Source organism: Anomalospiza imberbis, chromosome 6 (assembly GCF_031753505.1).
Source record: "Anomalospiza imberbis isolate Cuckoo-Finch-1a 21T00152 chromosome 6, ASM3175350v1, whole genome shotgun sequence".
Classification (NCBI taxonomy): Eukaryota; Metazoa; Chordata; class Aves; order Passeriformes; family Viduidae; genus Anomalospiza; species Anomalospiza imberbis.
Window position 1 is genome coordinate 16,226,349 of NC_089686.1, and position 17,730 is coordinate 16,244,078.

A 17,730-nucleotide genomic window follows, 5' to 3' on the forward strand; every position below is an offset into this window, starting at 1 on the left:
AATCATCAAACATTGAAATCTCATCCCTGTTATCAGTGGGCTTCGCACCAGAGGTATTTGGACAGAGCAGTGGGATAGTTTTCTGTTGCTGACATTTAATCATCTCTGAGTCTTTGCATCTGTTGATACTCCAGAAGTTGTGTAAAGACACTCCTGTAAAGGAAGGAAGTTGGTGCCAATTATAGTTATGTTACATCTTTAAAAATTGTCTACTTTCTAATTTTTAAAGCTACAGTTTCCTACTTTGCTGCGAGAATACTCATTCTTTTTGTGACGCAATGCATTGCTCTTGTAGCTTTGTCAAAACAGAGTATACTGGATGATTCCTGTGTGCCCTTACTAACAGCTGATGAAGTCATTCAGCTAAAAAAATGACTTGCAATGCTAAATAGTTTCTAGTTTTGCAAGAGTAGTAATTAAAAAAGAGTGGTGCAAAAAGCCTTCTGTGCTACTTTACTGACTACATGCCTTACTTGGCATTATAAAATGAACCACCATAGAACGCATCTTTATCATCCCTTATTATTTAAAATGTCTGCAGGACATCCGTGATCTTAGTTGAAAAAATGCTAGGAGAATTTCCCATAAAAACTGCTTAGCCAAACACTAAATGACACATCTATACTGTCATGAGGACCCATAGGGGTTTTGTTAACCCAATGATAAGGGTCTTTTGAGTATTGTAAAACTTTTCATCTCCATTAAACCCAATAGTGCAAATTAATAAAACTGATAAAGGTACATCTACATTCCATGCTCTATCACAGCACTAGTGCTTCCTACAATTCTGATGCCATTTTTTTTAAGCCAGAAAGGGATTTGAAGTGATGAATGATTGGTTTTATTGTGGATAATCATAAGAGTGACAAGTATGCCATTAAATTAATATATTGGTGAAATCAGTTAAAAACCTGATAGAAAAATTGTTCCATGAAGAGGGAAAACGATCTTTATTAGAGAACTTTTAACTGCTAAACTCCTGGACCACATACCATGCCCAGCCTTAGCGTTGCCTGTGAGTGACAGAGGCCAGTAAAGCTAAAAGGTAATACAGCATTGCAGGCCAGCCTGAGCCCTTCACCAAGCTCTGCCAGATCCTGCTGGGGAAGCAGCAAGCAGCTTGTTCCGTGTCTGTCTGCTCATGTTTGCCAGCTTGTTACTCTAGAGCCCGTGTTTAGTGCCTCCTGCATTCTCAGACTTGTAAAAAAGATTTCACCTGTAAAATGCTCCTCTCAGCTTCATTTTGCCGTTGATGTGGTGCTTTAATTATGCGTCTTTTTATGTAGTTATCAATTTGAAACGGGCAATGATCCAGCTGCCCTGTATTTTACTTCCAGCATTATGTCTATGTATAAATACATATGTAAATGTATAAATACATTCCCCCATATCTATATCAGCATATTTTTTTCAAATATCATTCTGACTGATACAAAAGTGCTTTTTCTGTAAAAGTGCAGTATTCCTTGTAGTCCCAGGTTTAAATACCGCACTTGATCAAAAAACAAAAAGAACTTTGAATTGGAGCAGTTTTGAGGTTCTGGCTGGAAATACAACCAAGAATCACGGAACGGGTCAGGTTGGAAGGTTCCACAGTGGGTCATCTGGTCCAACCTCCCTGCTCAAGCAGGGTCATCCTAGAGCACATGGCACAGAATTCAGATGATCCCCGAGTGTCTCCAGCGAGGGGCACTCCACAGCCACTCTGGGTCATCTGTTCCACTGAGCGGTCACTGCACAGTAAACAAGTTTTTCCTGATATTCGGGTGGTTCTTCCTGCGCATCGGCTTCTGCCCGCTGCAGAATTCTCGTCCTATTGCTGGGCACCAGCGGGGCGAGCCCGGACGCAGCCTCTCGGCACCTCCCCTTGAGATTCTGCGAGAGATCCATCAGGTCCCCTCACTCTTCCCTTCCCTTCCCTATCCACTCCGTGTACCTCCAAAGCAGCCGGGGCTTCCGGATCTGCTGGAGATCCATCAGGTCCCCTCACTCTTCCCTTCCCTTCCCTATCCACTCCGTGTACCTCCAAAGCAGCCGGGGCTTCCGGATCTGCTGGAGATCCATCAGGTCCCCTCACTCTTCCCTTCCCTTCCCTATCCACTCCGTGTACCTCCAAAGCAGCCGGGGCTTCCGGATCTGCTGGAGATCCATCAGGTCCCCTCACTCTTCCCTTCCCTTCCCTATCCACTCCGTGTACCTCCAAAGCAGCCGGGGCTTCCGGATCTGCTGGAGATCGATCAGGTCCCCTCACTCTTCCCTTCCCTTCCCTATCCACTCCGTGTACCTCCAAAGCAGCCGGGGCTTCTGGATCTGGTGTGTGTTGTGAGAGCCCATATTCAAACACAAATCGTGTGTAATCTCGTGCACAGCACTGTTTCGCTAACGGCCCAGATCCATCCCGGCGGGCGACTTCCCGATAATAACACAGCGCTGCACGCCGCCGTGCGCCGCTCGCCGCCGGCTGCTCCGCCACCATCCCGGCACCCTGTGCTTCCGCCACACGCCATATCCGCCTCCGAGGCGGCGCTCTAGCCCGGGCCGCCGCTCTCGGTGGTGTTTGGGAGGGGTGTCATGGCGGCCGTTGAGGTGGCAGCGGCCGGAGCCGCCGGGAGGAGCCGCTGAGCCGGGACGGGACAAGACAAGACAAGCCAAGCCGGGAGGAGCAGCTGAGCCGGAGGAGCCGGGAGGATGCGCGCGGCTTTGACGGACGAGTTGCCGAGCCCGGTGTGCTGAGCTCGGAGCAGGAAGCGCGACCCGCTGTAGCGAGGAGAAGGGAGGCGGAGGCGGCCCCTTGGCCCGCGGGAACCGGCTGCAGGGGCCGCCCGGCAGGGCCGAGCGAGGCCCGGAGCCCTCCGAGCCGCGATGGCGTCGTGGCTGGGCGGGCTGGGCTCGGGGCTGGGCCAGTCCCTGGGGCAGGTGGGCGACAGCCTGTCCTCGCTCACCGGGCAGATCTCCAGCTTCACCAAGGACATCCTCCTGGAAGGCGCGGAGGAAGTGGGCGGTAAGGGGGCTCGGGATGGGCCTGGTTCCGCCAGGGGCTCTGCCTCCTCTTCCTCCGGACCGACAGCGGCGGGGCCTGCGCTGCCCGCCGCGGCCGGGAGGGAGCCCTGGCGCCTTGGTGCCTTTCGCGAATGCTGCTGCCTTTGCTGCCTTTGTTTTTGTTTTTATTCCGCTCTTGTGATCTCAGAATCTGGAGAATACACAAATATAGTCTCAGGCTCTAATAGTAGGTGAACCTGTTTTAGGCTTATTATTTAGAGGTTTCGGAATTCCGTGGAGTGTTATGTTGCTCCGGAATGACAGCACTCAAACAACACTCTTTCCTTTCTGTTTGCTTAGTTTATCTAAACTCTCAGTTAATTAGGTGCTTTTACACCGGTTCCATAAAACTGCAGAGTTTTAGTACACAGGTTGTTTTGCCACTGGTGTGATCTAAGTCTGACGTGTCACAGAGGCAAAGGTTCAGTGTTTGTCGTTGTTTTGTTTATATTTCAGTTGTGCCCAGAGAAACTTGCCGAGTTCTACAGTTCCCCTGCAGCCAAGTAGGAGAATATGGCCCTTACTTTATAAGGATTAGAGGCTCAAACGATTTATCTTTAAAACAGAAAGTTAGAACAAAAAAAAACCAGAGACATCAGAGTAAGATATTCTATAAACCAATAGTAAATCTGTTCTAGAATATAGTATTTTCTTCGTATTTTTAATAATGACTTTTGATTGCAAATTTTTGAAAAAACTCCAGTTAAGCAGTTGTATAATGTGTATAAGTAGCGATAGATAAATATCCCTAGTATTATCATCTTGTAACTATAAATTACTTTAAGTTAGCTTTCTCAAAACAATGTCAAGAATAGAAAATACAAAGAGCAGCTAAGACTTCTGAATAGTCATCTTAAATGTGAAAGTAAGCAATTCTTCTTCGTTTACAATCTCTCATCTGTGAAGCATTGTGAAAGAATATTATAGAATCATATCTTGTATAAACCTTGTTGGAAGGCTGATATATGGAGTCTCATATGGATGGCCTTTTTGGTGTACAGGTAAAATGCTCAGAGGAGAAAAGTTCTGACTGCTGTGATTTTTTTTTTCCACTTTCCTGAAAGACTTACTTAGAAATGTTTTAAATTTCAAAATCTACAGTAGTTTAGTTAGGGAAGTTATTTTATTTTACTGAGCTGTGCAGTCATCTAGAGTGTTTGCTTTGCTTTTTTGAAAGATAAATTGTGAACTCACATATTGGTGGCTGAGATTATGCCAGAGATGTTTAGTAGTTACTTCCATGTGCACTTCACTGCTGGATTCTGCTGTGAACAACTTCAGTCTCCTAAAAATTTCAGGGTAGTACATTCATATGGGTGACTAGACTCCAGGGTGTAAAAAATCTAGTGCCATCCAAGTACTCTTCTGTAAAATCCTTTAAATACTATGTGGCCTTCCTATGGACTTCCACGTGTTCCATTTTGCAGTTTTCAGGTGTAGATTGTTTCTTCTGTAGTGCTTGAGCTGTCCCAGTTTTAAACAGCACATGGGAAATTATGAAATTTAGTATTTACTTGGAAGTTGTACTAACTTCAAATTTTGAAGTATTTTCAAGGTTGCTTTATAGTCAATTCAGGATGATTTCTCATTGCTAAAAGGAAATGTGGTGTTTCTGTCCGTTAAAGGTGGGACATAGGAGAAGTACACATAGTCAATTTGAGGATGATTGATCAGTAAAATGGGATAAAATGGATAAACTAGGATGGTAGATGTATCACCTTTTTAGACACAATGAGTCTTATGGAGTTGATGTTTTGTTGGGTGTGGGTGGTTTGGGTTTTTTTCTGAAAACTCAATCACTGTTCTGTGTATTTAATGGAATTAATACTTGTTTTGAAACTTCTCATTGCATTACAGAGAAACACACAACTCTTAGGTCAGGAACAAGTCTGAAATGAGAAACAGGTTCGGGGACACAAAATAGTCAAGCAAAACATTTTTACCTCCCTTACATTAAAGCTTAAATCCATACTAATCTGTTAGGATTTGGATTTGATTTAAAGTCTAAATAAGAGTGAACTAAATTAGATGCGGTCTGAAAAATAAAGACTGTCTGAAAAATAATAAAATAATTCTTACAGTGTTCTGAAAAAAACAGCTTTTGATATTTCCCTAGGAATGAACATGAAAGTAGTCTGAAGTAAGATAAGTATTAATAACTGGTATTAACAGATTGAAAGGATTGTAATTAAAATGAAAATTTTCACTTTCTTTCAGATGCAGCGGCAGAACTCCATATGTCCAATTCTAGACTCAGAGAAATAGAAAGTATTAATGCAGCACAAAAGTTTGAAGTAAGAAATTTTAGATCACTATTTTGTAATTGAAAGCAGTGCATAGGATTTGTTTTGTATGAAGTTGAAATATTGCACTGAAGTTCTTTGTCCCTCAGTAAATCCAGAAACAAGGGTTACTGTGGTGTTAGAGTGTGACTCTGGTTTTATGCCAAACTGCCATCACAGTTAGGAGCACACATTTTATTTAGGGGCACACATGTTTATTGGTGTATGCAAGTGCTGCAAGTTTTCTTCTTTTGCTGTGACTGTTCCTGCCTTGTCAGGTGGACTTGGACTGCAGCAGTAGGCTTGGCTCTGAATTGAGTGGGTGTTTTCCCGGGTTCTATTCTCTCTCTGTTGTCCTGCTGTTTGGCCATTCTGACATAGGGTGCTTGTGCCTCTCCAAAACTCCTTAAAAATCTCATGTACCCTCATGGAAAGTCACTTTCTGCGCTCTTATAAACGACTTGTTGGTCTTGTGACCTTCTTTATGTTTCTAAATAAATAACTTTCATGTATGCCTTCAAGCCTCAAGAGCATTGTGAAGTTAAGATACTATTTTGGGGACAAAACTGTTCCTGCTTGTCCTCTTTCTAGTTTCTTGCCATCTGCTTTTGGCTGAGGTCAGAGGGAAAACAATGGATATTAGCTCCATTTTGTGCTTTGTGGTTGTTCTTAAGTTCTGCCTGTGGATCTTGCCCTGTGTGATGTGATTCAGCCTGACTTTTTTAATTCTTGGCATTTATCTCTGGTTGTCACAGCCCTTTTTTCTGGAAGTGAGCTGGAGTCCATGCCATATAAAAATGGAAAGCTTGGACATGACTGTGATTTTGGGTCCACACATTGCTGTTATTGTGTGTTTTGAATGAAGTAACATGAGAAATCTGTACAATTTGATTTCTTTGCTGTCCAGTAGCTTTGTGCTTTTCTGATTCTTTAAGTACTGTTCTGAGTTTACCACCATTCATTTCTAATTTTTTGCTAGAATGATAGACTGAAAAAAGTCTGTAGTGACTTAGAAGAAAAGCATGAAGCAGCAGAGCTGCAAATAAAGCAGTTGTCTATCGAGTACCGCAATCAGCTTCAACAGAAAGAGGTAGGACACAGAGTAAAATTTCTCAGTAAGTATGTCCAATAAACTTACCTGTTGTGCTGTTTAATGCCTTTGTTTTAGTGTCTGTTCTCTTCCAGTGGAAATACTGGTCACAGCTATGGCTTCTTGGTTTGATAATGTAGACTAAGACATATCTCATCAAATCGTGTAATGTAAGCCAAGCTGCCAGGAGATAGTTGAGACAAGAGAAAATGCTCTGGGAATGTCGTGCAGCTGTCAGAATTTCTGTTGTTTCTGGGATGACTGTGAGAACAGACACTCTACTGCTTTAGTAGGCTACTACTACTGATGTAGTTACTTTAAAAGAAGGCAACAGGAACAAATTCCCATTATATTTTGTCTTTAGGTATCATTATTTATCTTAACAATAATTATTAGGTATCATTATTTATCTTAACAATACAGAACTAAAGATAACAGAGCTAGCTTTCAAAATTCAGGAAATGTCCCTTTGTGATGGGAGCTTTATAGCCTGTTGTACGAGATTTCGTAGACCTAAATAAAGAAAGTTGGCAGTATGATGAGATTTACACAAAAAAGAGTTTCATTTCTGTTTTGTTCACAAATTCATGTGGGATCTAGAGGAAGTGGAACTATGAGATGTCTGAAATTCTGCTTGTTAAATACAATAACAGAGTTGTTACAAGAAAATCACATGCAGCTAATTTCACTTTATTGTAAGTAAGTAAATTTTCACTACATTGAGTTGTTAAGCATAAAAGAAATCAAATGTAATAAAAATAACTAGAAAATCATCATATATTGCTTAACTTTCATATCCTCTTACATATTTAATTTTTTTACTATAACTGGTTAGCCTGGATATTGCTGTACTGCTTGTGTACCTTTGCTGCTAAAAAAACCCTGTGTCTTTGGCTGAGGTACTTCATAGCACTTGAGCTAAGGGTGGTTTTTTCTCCATTATGAGAATGTTTGGAGTTTTTTTCTTTTTTTTAGTGGAAGTGATCAGTTATTTGTGCTGGGGGTGTTATTTAGTTCACATTTCATAAGGCCACAATGGGTAGAGTGTATTTTGATATTCTTCTTTTTCAGACAATGCATTTTATTTTGTACATGCAGGTGGAAATCAGCCATCTAAAAGCCAGACAGAATGCACTACAGGAACAACTGCAGAAAGTACAGTCAGCTGCTCAGACTGCTCAGTTGGGAGCTGGTGTTTTGCCAGCAGCCACTGCATCGGCCTCCTATGTTCCAGAGGTCAGGCATTGCTCAGGTTTTGAAGGAGATGACATGGATTTTGGAGATATAATCTGGTCCCAACAAGAAATAAACAGATTGTCTAATGAAGTTTCCAGGCTCGAATCGGAAGTCGACCACTGGAAGCAGATTGCGGTGGTGAGTGGTTTCTCTTCTACCTCGCCCTTCCCTCTCCCCTCCAAATTATTTTTTTCATTACATTTAGTGGATTTTTTGAAAGTTCATGAAGAAAAATTTCTAGAAGCAACATGTTGTTATGGAAAAGCTGAAACCTTTTGTTCTGTCACATCACTAAGGACACATTCAGTGACTAACTTCCAAACGCTTTTTTGTGGTGCTTTTATGCATGATTTGTCAAGTTAGGTAAATGATTTCATGAACATTCACCTAGAATGCTACTTCAGGGTTTTGGTTTTGTTCAGCCTTTCAAAAAAATACTTCCCTTCCTCTTGGTTATGTTACTGATTTTTATTGATAGCACAGTACTCTTCAAAGTATTAGTTGGATACTTGCATGCTTTTATACTTTCTCTTCCCTCAGTCCTTGATATGTCAGTTATAATTCATGGTCTGTTGAGACAAAAATGGATATAATCTTTCAAGCTACTGCTGATGTGAGTTACCATTTTTCAGGTGTAGCCTGATTTCGGATGTATACTTTTCCCATGTGAAAATACTCAAAACTAAGCAACCCTCTTGTCTTACTATAAGCAATAATACCCTCACTCCAAACTTTTACCCATTATATGTAGTAATGTAATAATAAAAATCCATGAAAAATTAAAAGGTTTCCATTAAAATGTATTTTTTTTTAATGAAAATTACTCTGGATTTTTATTTTGCTTCATATTAGTTTTGTTGTTTTCCACTTTTGAGTACCAGTAGAGGAACCACTTAGATAAAAAATACATCTGTTTATCACAATTTTCATATGGATATGTGGTTTGGGTTTTTTTAGTCTTCCAAAGTGCAAGGCACACATGATGCTGAACAAAGTGAAATATGCAAGCTACAAAATGTTGTTAAGGTAAGATGACAAACTAGTCTTCTTGTGCTTTACTCTTCATGGTTTTGCATTTGGTCACATGACTTGTAAATATTTTAACTAGCACTATTATAACATTATTAAAACTGCATGGGGACATGTAGTAGCATAGCAACACTTCAGTCAGGAGTACAATATTTAAAAACAGTTACTCTGAGAAAGGGTGTTTGTATGATTTGAATATTACAGTTTGTTAGCTTGAAATAGTGACATTAGTACTTAAAAGGGCAAATCACTTTGTGAAGCTGTTGATGAGTTATGAGACTATTTTAGATACGCTGAAAAATTTCTCCCTTCTCAGAAACATGTTGCCTTTTTTTTTGAAGGTGCAAAATAAGGATTTTACATGTCATCCTAGAAAGTTACTAAAAATGCATTCTAGTGTATCCACTTTGTATGTAAGACTTATAACTGCTCTACACTGGTTTAATATTTGGTGTTGTTTAGAGCATACTACTTGTGTAAACATATTTTTTAAAGGCATTTCTTTCCACATGTTTAAAAAAATCCCAATCAAAAAAAAAAATCAAGAAACATGACTTCTATGAGAAATACATCAATAAAACCTTTAATTAAACTGGGGAAAACTTATTTTCTTTCTTTTGTATTGTATTATTTCTTACATAAGAAGACACTGTGCTGTATTTTGCCATTTTGTTTTTCTAATGATATTTTTAGGAGCTCAAACAGAATTTAAGTCAAGAAATAGATGAACATCAGCATGAGCTGTCAGTATTGCAGGATGCCCACAGACAGAAGTTAGTGGAGATAAGTCGTCGACACCGAGAAGAGCTGCGTGAATATGAAGAGCGAATTGAAGAGCTTGAGAATCGGTTACAGCAAGGTCTCTGTTACCACATGCTTTCAGTTTTATTTTATGCAGAGTGAATTTGGGTTAAAATGTTGAATATGCATGTAGCAATACAATACATATCAAATACATGATGTTTAGAATTTGAATATCAACTTCAGTTCAGCTTCATGTTTAAGACACGTGTCCCATATCTTTTATTCACTCTGGTTGGCTTGAGCACTGGAATGATAGCATTTCATCTGTGGCATGTATCAGTTTGGAGGGTCATTTTCCATACATACCAATTGTTGTGCTCTGAATTTTGCACTTTCTGGATTGGTTTTTTAACTTAAACTGAATATAGCTAGGGGTAAGACATACTGAGTTGAAGATGAGAAAGCGACAGGACAAAAAATAACTTTAGTGAGAAGTGCTATGTGCCAGTTGGGTTACTTGACAAAAGCTCAAATGTTGGGTCGTAAGATACTTCCAGTTGCCAAGTGGGATGCCCCACTTCTGGAAATGTTTGTGGCCAGATTGGATAGGACCTTTAGCAACCTGATCTAGTGGGTGGCATCCCTGTCCATGATGATGGAAGGGCCTTTAGACGTTCCAAAGACCATTCCAACCCAAACTATGCTGTGATTCTATGATTGCCATAAGATCACACCTTAGTGTGTGGCATAACTATAATGTAGAGGCTCAGTCGTTCACACAAATAACTTTTTGTTGCCTTGTAAGTATTTTATCCTCCCTAAAAATAGTAATGTCTGTTAGGTCTCCTCAAGAGGCTTCTTTGCACAAATACATAAACTTTTCCTGTAAACCTCTATATTTACCTGGACTTCTAGAGAGTATATACTCTCCTTTTGGAGCAGGAGATCTATTTCCTTCTTGGAAAGAAGGGAAGTTTTTTTTTTACAGCTTCTCTAACTTTAAAGGTAGTACTGATAGGGAATTTATTCCTTAAACTCAGATGCCTGTTAAAATGTAATGTTTTTTCACTTCACATACGTACACCAGCAGGACTAATTTAAGGAAGTAGAAGGCAGAAGTCTCTTATCTTTTACATTACCACTTATCTGTAAAATAAATACTGCTAGTGGCTTTTGAAGAACTATAGTATTTTATATTTTTGTTTTGTTCATTCTATCTGACAACATACTAGGGACTAGGGCAGGGTCAAGTGTTTGAGCTGACACAGAAGTGAATTCAAAAGTAGTGTTCTTTCATTTAACTTTTTTTTCCTGCACTCTTTTTATGATGCCGTTTTGTACTCTATAACTTATCTGACAATTATAGAAGATTGTAGAGAAATATGAATGTCACTATAGTATGACAGTATGATGGATCAGTAAAAAGGTTAATTCTGAAAAATGTTTTTCTTCAGTTGAAAACCTTTGTGCATCATTCAGTAAATTATTTGGAACAATTTTTTCCCTATAACAACAATTTGGCAAACATTTATAATGTAATTAATTAAATTATAAATGGATTTTGCATCAGTCTGAATTAGATGGGATTTGATAAATTATTCTTAGAAATTTGAGAGATTCCAAATCCTGATAAATTAGACTGTCATCTCCTCACCAAGAGAGGTGGGGATTGAGTATATTCTAATTAAATTGCAAACAAAATATGTCTTGCTACAGATATATTTAAAATTATTTTGAGCCAGGCATGTGAAAGTATTCAAAAAGCTCCTTGTCATACCATTAATATGTATAGCACAGCTCCAAGTGTTAAACCTTTTGAACCAAGCTTTCTGTTGATGATGACCATGTCTTCATTTTAGTCTACCTCCCTCTATCAGGAGAAGAGGTGAAAGAAGAGAAGTAAAAGATCTAGAGTGGTGGTTTTGGTTAATATTACAAATAATCTCTTTTGTCTTTTAGATGGTGTGAGCACTGATGCTGTGGATGACTCTAAAGTTACTGAACAGAAAAAAAAAGCTGAGAGTCTAGATGGAGGACAGGTGGAAGAATTGCAGGTTGTAAAGGACCTAGAGGATGAAATAAGAAAATTAAATCACAAATTGTCTTCTGCCAAAGCTGAAAACAACAATCTTCTAAAAGAGCAAGAATTTGCAAAGCTGGAAAAAATCCAACTAGCACAAGATTATGAAAAGCTTAAATCTGACTTTAATGCACTTCAAAGATCTGTGACAGAACAAGATGCTCTCCTGAAAGTGCAGAAGCAGCTCCAATCAAAGACATCACTACCACAAGATGTTGTCAGCCTACAGCAAGCATTGTTAGGTACTAAGACTATGATTTTTTAAATATTATTAATAATATTTAAATAATAATATTATTTAAATATTATTTTTTATTTTTAGTATATTTTCACAGGTTTTCACTTTTAAAACTCAAAATTTATTTTATGAAATAAAATAAATTTTATTTTAAAACTGAATATGAGACTATGTACCTTTAAAGTATTGCTGTTTTAGAGAAGGATTATCCATTGAAGTTAGGTGAAGCAGAAAAGAGAATGTTGTTAGGACTAGCATAGTTATCATAGGGGTTTCTGATTAGGGAAGTAATCATGTCTGCCAACTGTTTGGTAGGGGTTTTTTCTTTAAAGTAAGTAAGCCTCAGTAGAAGTTGTTTGTTTAAATTCAAAAATACATTTGTGTGTGTGTGTATAAAGGTACTCAGTTGCTAATATCTTCTTCTTAAGGAAACACTAACATACCTGTTTAAGAAACATATCTGTAGGTAGAAAATACTTAATATTTCATAACTGATAAACTCGAGTGCCATAGTCCCCCTAATGTGGGATGAGTTGTGAAAGTAATACTCGGCTTTGAGGTGGTGACTGATGGTATGTTTGAGTCTTTTATGGCACTGATGCTTGTCATCACAAAATGCTGTGAAACGATTCTCTTCGGAGCATCAGAGTTCTATTTGGGCAAGGTGGGAGAATGTTTTTGTTGTATTGTTGTTTGAAAAGTAGTAAATTATCTTTTTGATTTCATTTTCCTTTATAGAAGCAGAAAATGAAATAGCAAGACTTTCCAGTGTAAATCAGGTAAAGTAATTTCTAAATTAAGCCAACAAAAAAGTTCATAACAATAGTAACTAATGGAAAACACATGTTGGTGGCTTGTTGATTTTTTTGGGGTTTTTTTAAACATTTGCATTTCTGCGTAAATAACATTGTAGTGTAAAAGGAAATAATTGTCGTTTAATTCTGTAATTATATGTGGAATTTATAGAAACAATGCATTTTTACTTGTGAAACTCCACAGTGTATTCTATTAGGAAAACCACTCAAGTTCCACCTATCTCTTTGTTACCTAGAAAGCTGTAGCATAGATTTCAAAGTACTAATAGTACATTCTGTAAAATATGTCATTTTTCACTTCTGCTTTAGCATGTTTCAGTTTTGCACTTAGCAGTTGTGAAATATTTCTCTTCTGTGTAGTACTCATAATAATACTGCATTCTATCTTACTGATGAAGTGAAGCAGTGGAGCATATCACACCTTTAGTTTTTGGTGTTGTTGTCCTGGTCCTTTATGAACTCTCAGATATGAGAGATTTGGTTTATTTTACTTTGTATCCATTAGTATTTTTCAACTGAGCTTTTCTGTGTTTTGCATGCATTCCCACATGCTGTGTTCCCACAGCATTGTTCATAATGATGTTATTTAGATGCCCTTGATGAAAATTTGTGTCTCACCATGCAGCCTGCCATGTTTAGGGTGGCTCTTGCAGTTATAATAATTTACCCCAGCTGTCAATCCATACCTCTGAGGTAGATATAACTTCTTACCATACCTTGGATTTTTGTGCAGAAGTTTATAAACTGCACTCCTAAACCAGGTGATGAAGAAATAAATGTGTATGTATGAATAGCAGAGAGAAATACTTCCCAGCAAAGAATTTTTAACTGGGGTAGTATTTATGTAGGCTGAGAGATTCCAATGTAATTTCAGCAAGATAAAGTCTGATATTTACCTTTTTTTTTAATTTTGAGGGACTTGAGAAGGAACTGACAAGTGCACAACATAAACATGAGAATATTCTTTCTTCGAATACAGAGGATCAGAATTCAGAAATAAATCAGTTAAGACATGATTTGGAAAAGAAAGAACAGGAATTAGATGAAAGTGTTGCTGAAAGAGAGACATTAGTAGCAGAGTTGGAAGAACTAGACAAGCAGAATCAAGAAGCTACTCAGGTAATAAATACAACAAGTAATTATTGAACTGCTGAATAAATGTTTTGAATTCTGTGCCTGTGTGTTTGTCTTTAAAGTTGATGTTTGAACATAGATTGCAGGAAAATATAAGTTATTTTTGAGGCCTAAAAACAAGTACTTGGGGCCAGTATTTCTCTCTACCATCTCATTGTGAAATTCAGAAGTGCAAATAAAACCCACTTGTTATAGACAAGAAGTAATACAACATGTCAGCTATCCATAAGAGATGTTACTTTACAAAGTCCAGTTAAATAGTCCCTGGTTTTTCATTGCAACATTTCTGATGAAATTTATCCTGGTAATAGTCTGAGCTGTTTTATGATAGTATGCACTACAATGATTTTTGAAACTTTTTCTTTTATAGTTTTTAATTATGTTGAATATTTAAGTTACTTTATTGCAAGTTCTTTGTAATATGAGCATTCGTGGAGTAAAAAATTCATCAATTATATATAATCAGAATTAAATTATACCTTTTTGTCAGAGTTCCAGTATATTTGACCTGTAAATTTGAGTTGCAAGCCATGTGTTTTCAATTATTGATTTACCAATGAATAACCTATAAAATGAATCCAAAATTGAAACAAAAATTGGAAAATAGAATATACAGATAATTTAAATGTAATGCCACCCTTTTTAAAGCAATGGATGTTTGCTGAATTCCAAACGTCTTGACAAATTCTGACAGTTCTTTTTTTTTAAGTAAGTCTTTTTTTATTTCTTCATTTAGGTAGTTAAAGTTCTTTTCGGGATGGTGTTCTTTTTTTTTTTTTTTTGGTAGTCAAATGTAATCTGTCCTTATATGATATTTGATTTTAATTAATTTAACATTGATCTCTCAATTTTTTATTGTTTAGAGGATAGAAGTGAAATTCGTAGTTCAGCTGGTTTTGCTGCCCTAATGAATTCTGTTTTGTGTTCATTTCCAGCATGTGATTACACTGAAAGAGCAGCTATCAAAGCAACACACAGAAACTGATAGTATCATCAAACAGCTGAAACTTGACATAGATTGTGAAAGAAAGAAAGTATCAGAATTAGAAACTGAGAAGATGAAAACTATTAAAGAGTTAGATAGTCAGAAAGAAAAACTAAGCCACTGTTCATATGCACTTAATGATTTGCATATAACTAAGCAGCAGCTACAAGACAATATTAAAGATCTTCAGGAACAATTAAGGAAAGCCCAGGACTGTAATTCACATAGTAAAAAAGAAATTGGAGAATTGCAGCGGAGACTAAAAGAAAGAGAGGAGGAACTTCGTGTATCCTTGAGCAAGTTAACAGAAAAAAGTAATGAGGAATCTAACTACACTTGTCAAGGTCTGATTCTGAAAGAAAGAGAAGCAGAAATTGCAAAACTACAGAATGATATTTCAGAAAACAAACAAATAAATGAAGATCTACAGAAATCTCTGTCTAATCTCAGAACAGAAAATTCAAAGCTGATAGCAGCCATTGAAGAACTAAAACAGGAGTTAAGTGATGCCATTTCTGAGAAAAATAAAGTTTATTTGGAAAAAGACTCTCTTGTGGAGGCTTTGAAAATGGAAAAAAGGCAGTTAGAGAGTGAATTAAAGGAGACAGAGAAGAGGCTTTTGGAACAAGCACATAAATATAAGCAAACTATTGAGGAGTTATCAAACACACGTAGTATGGATACCACTGCACTGCACCTTGAACACGAGCGCCTGGTTAAGCTTCATCAAGAGAAAGACTTTAAGCTTGCTGAACTTAAAAAGACCATTGAGCAGATGGAAACTGACCATCAAGAAACAAAAGAGATGTTGACTACTAGCTTAGGAGGACAAAAGCAGCTGACAGATCTCATAAAAGAGAAAGAGGTATTCATTGAAAAATACAAAAATCAAGCTTTACAGGTGAAGCAGGAACTTGAGGAATATATGAAAGCTTCCAAAAAGCAGGATGTCTTAAAACAGAACTTGGAGGAAAAAGACAGAAGTCTTGCAGTCATGAAGGAAGAAAATAATCATTTGAAAGAAGAAATCGAACGGCTTAAGGATCAGCAAAGTAGATCTACACCTGTGGTTGAGCCCAAAACTTTAGATATTATTATTGAACTTGAAAGTGAGGTAACACAGTTAAAAGTGATAAAGAATAATCTTGAAGAAGAAATAAAAGTTCACAAAAAAACAATAGAAGATCAGAATCAAGCAACAGTAAAACTTCAGCAGTCCCTGCAGGAGCAGCAAAAGGAGATAGACGAGTCCAAATTGCAATGTGAGCAAATGAATGTCACACATGAAAGACTCTTTTTAGAAAAAGATGAGGAAATCAAAAATTTGCAGAAAACAATTGAACAAATTAAAACTCAGTTGCACAAAGAGAGACAGATTATTCAAACTTATTCTTCTGATCTTTTTCAAGAAACCAAAGTTCAGACTCTTAATGGAGAAAATGGAAATGAGAAACATGACTTATCTAAAGCTGAAATTGAAAGACTGGTAAAAGGTATCAAGGAAAGGGAGATGGAGATTAAGCTGTTAAATGAAAAGAATGTTTCTCTAAGTCAGCAAATTGATCAGTTGTCTAAGGATGAAGTTGGTAAACTTACTCGGATCATTCAAGAGAAGGACTTAGAAATACAAGCTCTTAATGCTAGAGTTTCCTCAGCTTCCTACAGGCAGGATGTTCTTTCCCTTCAGCAGCAGCTGCAAGCTTATGTTCTGGAAAGAGAACAAGTACTAGCAGTTCTAAGTGAAAAAACAAGGGAAAACAGTCAGTTAAAAACAGAGTATCGTAATATCATGGACATGGTCGCCGCTAAAGAAGCGGCTTTGGTGAGGTTGCAAGAGGAGAACCGCAGGTTATCCAGTAGATCTGAAAACAGCAGTCAAGACATGTCTAGAGAAACTATTCAAAATCTATCCCGTATCATTCGAGAAAAGGATATTGAAATAGATGCCCTAAGTCAAAAATGCCAAACCTTACTGACTGTCTTGCAGACATCCAGTACAGGTGCTGATAACGGGGCAGGAGGTGTGAACAGTAACCAGTTTGAGGAACTTCTGCAAGAACGTGATAAACTAAAACAGCAAGTCAAGAAAATGGAAGAGTGGAAACAGCAAGTAATAACCACAGTCCAGAACATGCAGCATGAGTCAGCTCACCTCCAAGAAGAGTTGCACAAGCTGCAAGCACAAATTTCAGTTGAAAGCGATAGTACTTCAAGGCTGCAGGTAGATTATAACGGCTTGATTCAGAGTTATGAACAGAATGAGAAAAAGCTGAAAAGTTTTAGTCAGGAATTAGCACAAGTTCAACACAGCATAGGACAGCTTTATAACACTAAGGATCTTCTCCTGAGTAAACTGGATTTGGTAACACCATCTGTGGCAACAGCTGCCACCGTTTCACAGCTTTCAGGTGTTCAATGCAGTCCTCCTGAAGCACTCAGTGAGGAGTGTAAACTCCTTCAAAATGAGTTGGAACAACTGAAAAAAAAACTACAAGAAAAAGATTCAACTATCAGGATTCTTCAGGAAAACAATCAGCGATTATCTGATTCTGTTGCTACAGCATCAGAAATTGAAAGAAAGAGTCAAGAAGGGACTGAATCAGAGATTAGGCAGATCAAAGAAAAACATGATGTGTTACAGAAGTCACTAAGGGAAAAAGATATATTAATTAAATCTAAAAGTGATCAGTTACTTTCTGTGAGTGAAAATCTTAGTAACAAAGAAAATGAAAATGAGCTTTTGAAGCAAGCTGTAACTAATCTAAAAGAAAGAAATTTAATTTTAGAAATGGATATTCAAAAACTGAAAGAAGAAAATGAAAAAATAGTTGCAAGGTGCAGGGAAAAAGAAACAGAATTCCGTGCTCTTCAGGAGACTAATATGCAATTTTCAATGATGCTGAAAGAGAAAGAGTTTGAGTCTCACTCAATGAAGGAAAAAGCTCTTGCTTTTGAGAAGCTGTTGAAAGACAAAGAACAGGTATGTACGTTCATACTTAAAACTAGACAAGTTCAAAATAATATTCTTCCTGGATATTTTTCTGCGTTGCAAGGCTAT

General features: G+C 37.7%; 1 protein-coding gene across 3 annotated transcripts in view; it reads left to right on the forward strand.

The window, feature by feature from the left end:
• Positions 1-2,574: 2,574 nt before the first annotated feature.
• The window catches only part of TRIP11 (thyroid hormone receptor interactor 11), a 28,008-nt gene continuing 12,852 nt past the window's right edge, over positions 2,575-17,730 (forward strand). For all 3 annotated transcript variants that reach the window (XR_010999842.1, XM_068192589.1, XM_068192590.1), the window contains exons 1-10: positions 2,575-3,001; positions 5,257-5,333; positions 6,301-6,411; positions 7,510-7,785; positions 8,605-8,673; positions 9,370-9,535; positions 11,380-11,742; positions 12,477-12,517; positions 13,469-13,672; positions 14,623-17,652. Coding sequence is in view for 2 of the 3 variants with exons in the window: in XM_068192589.1 (XP_068048690.1) it covers positions 2,863-3,001; positions 5,257-5,333; positions 6,301-6,411; positions 7,510-7,785; positions 8,605-8,673; positions 9,370-9,535; positions 11,380-11,742; positions 12,477-12,517; positions 13,469-13,672; positions 14,623-17,652 (4,476 nt within the window). In the remaining variant the exon portion in view is untranslated. The remainder of the gene's footprint in view (positions 3,002-5,256; positions 5,334-6,300; positions 6,412-7,509; positions 7,786-8,604; positions 8,674-9,369; positions 9,536-11,379; positions 11,743-12,476; positions 12,518-13,468; positions 13,673-14,622; positions 17,653-17,730) is intronic.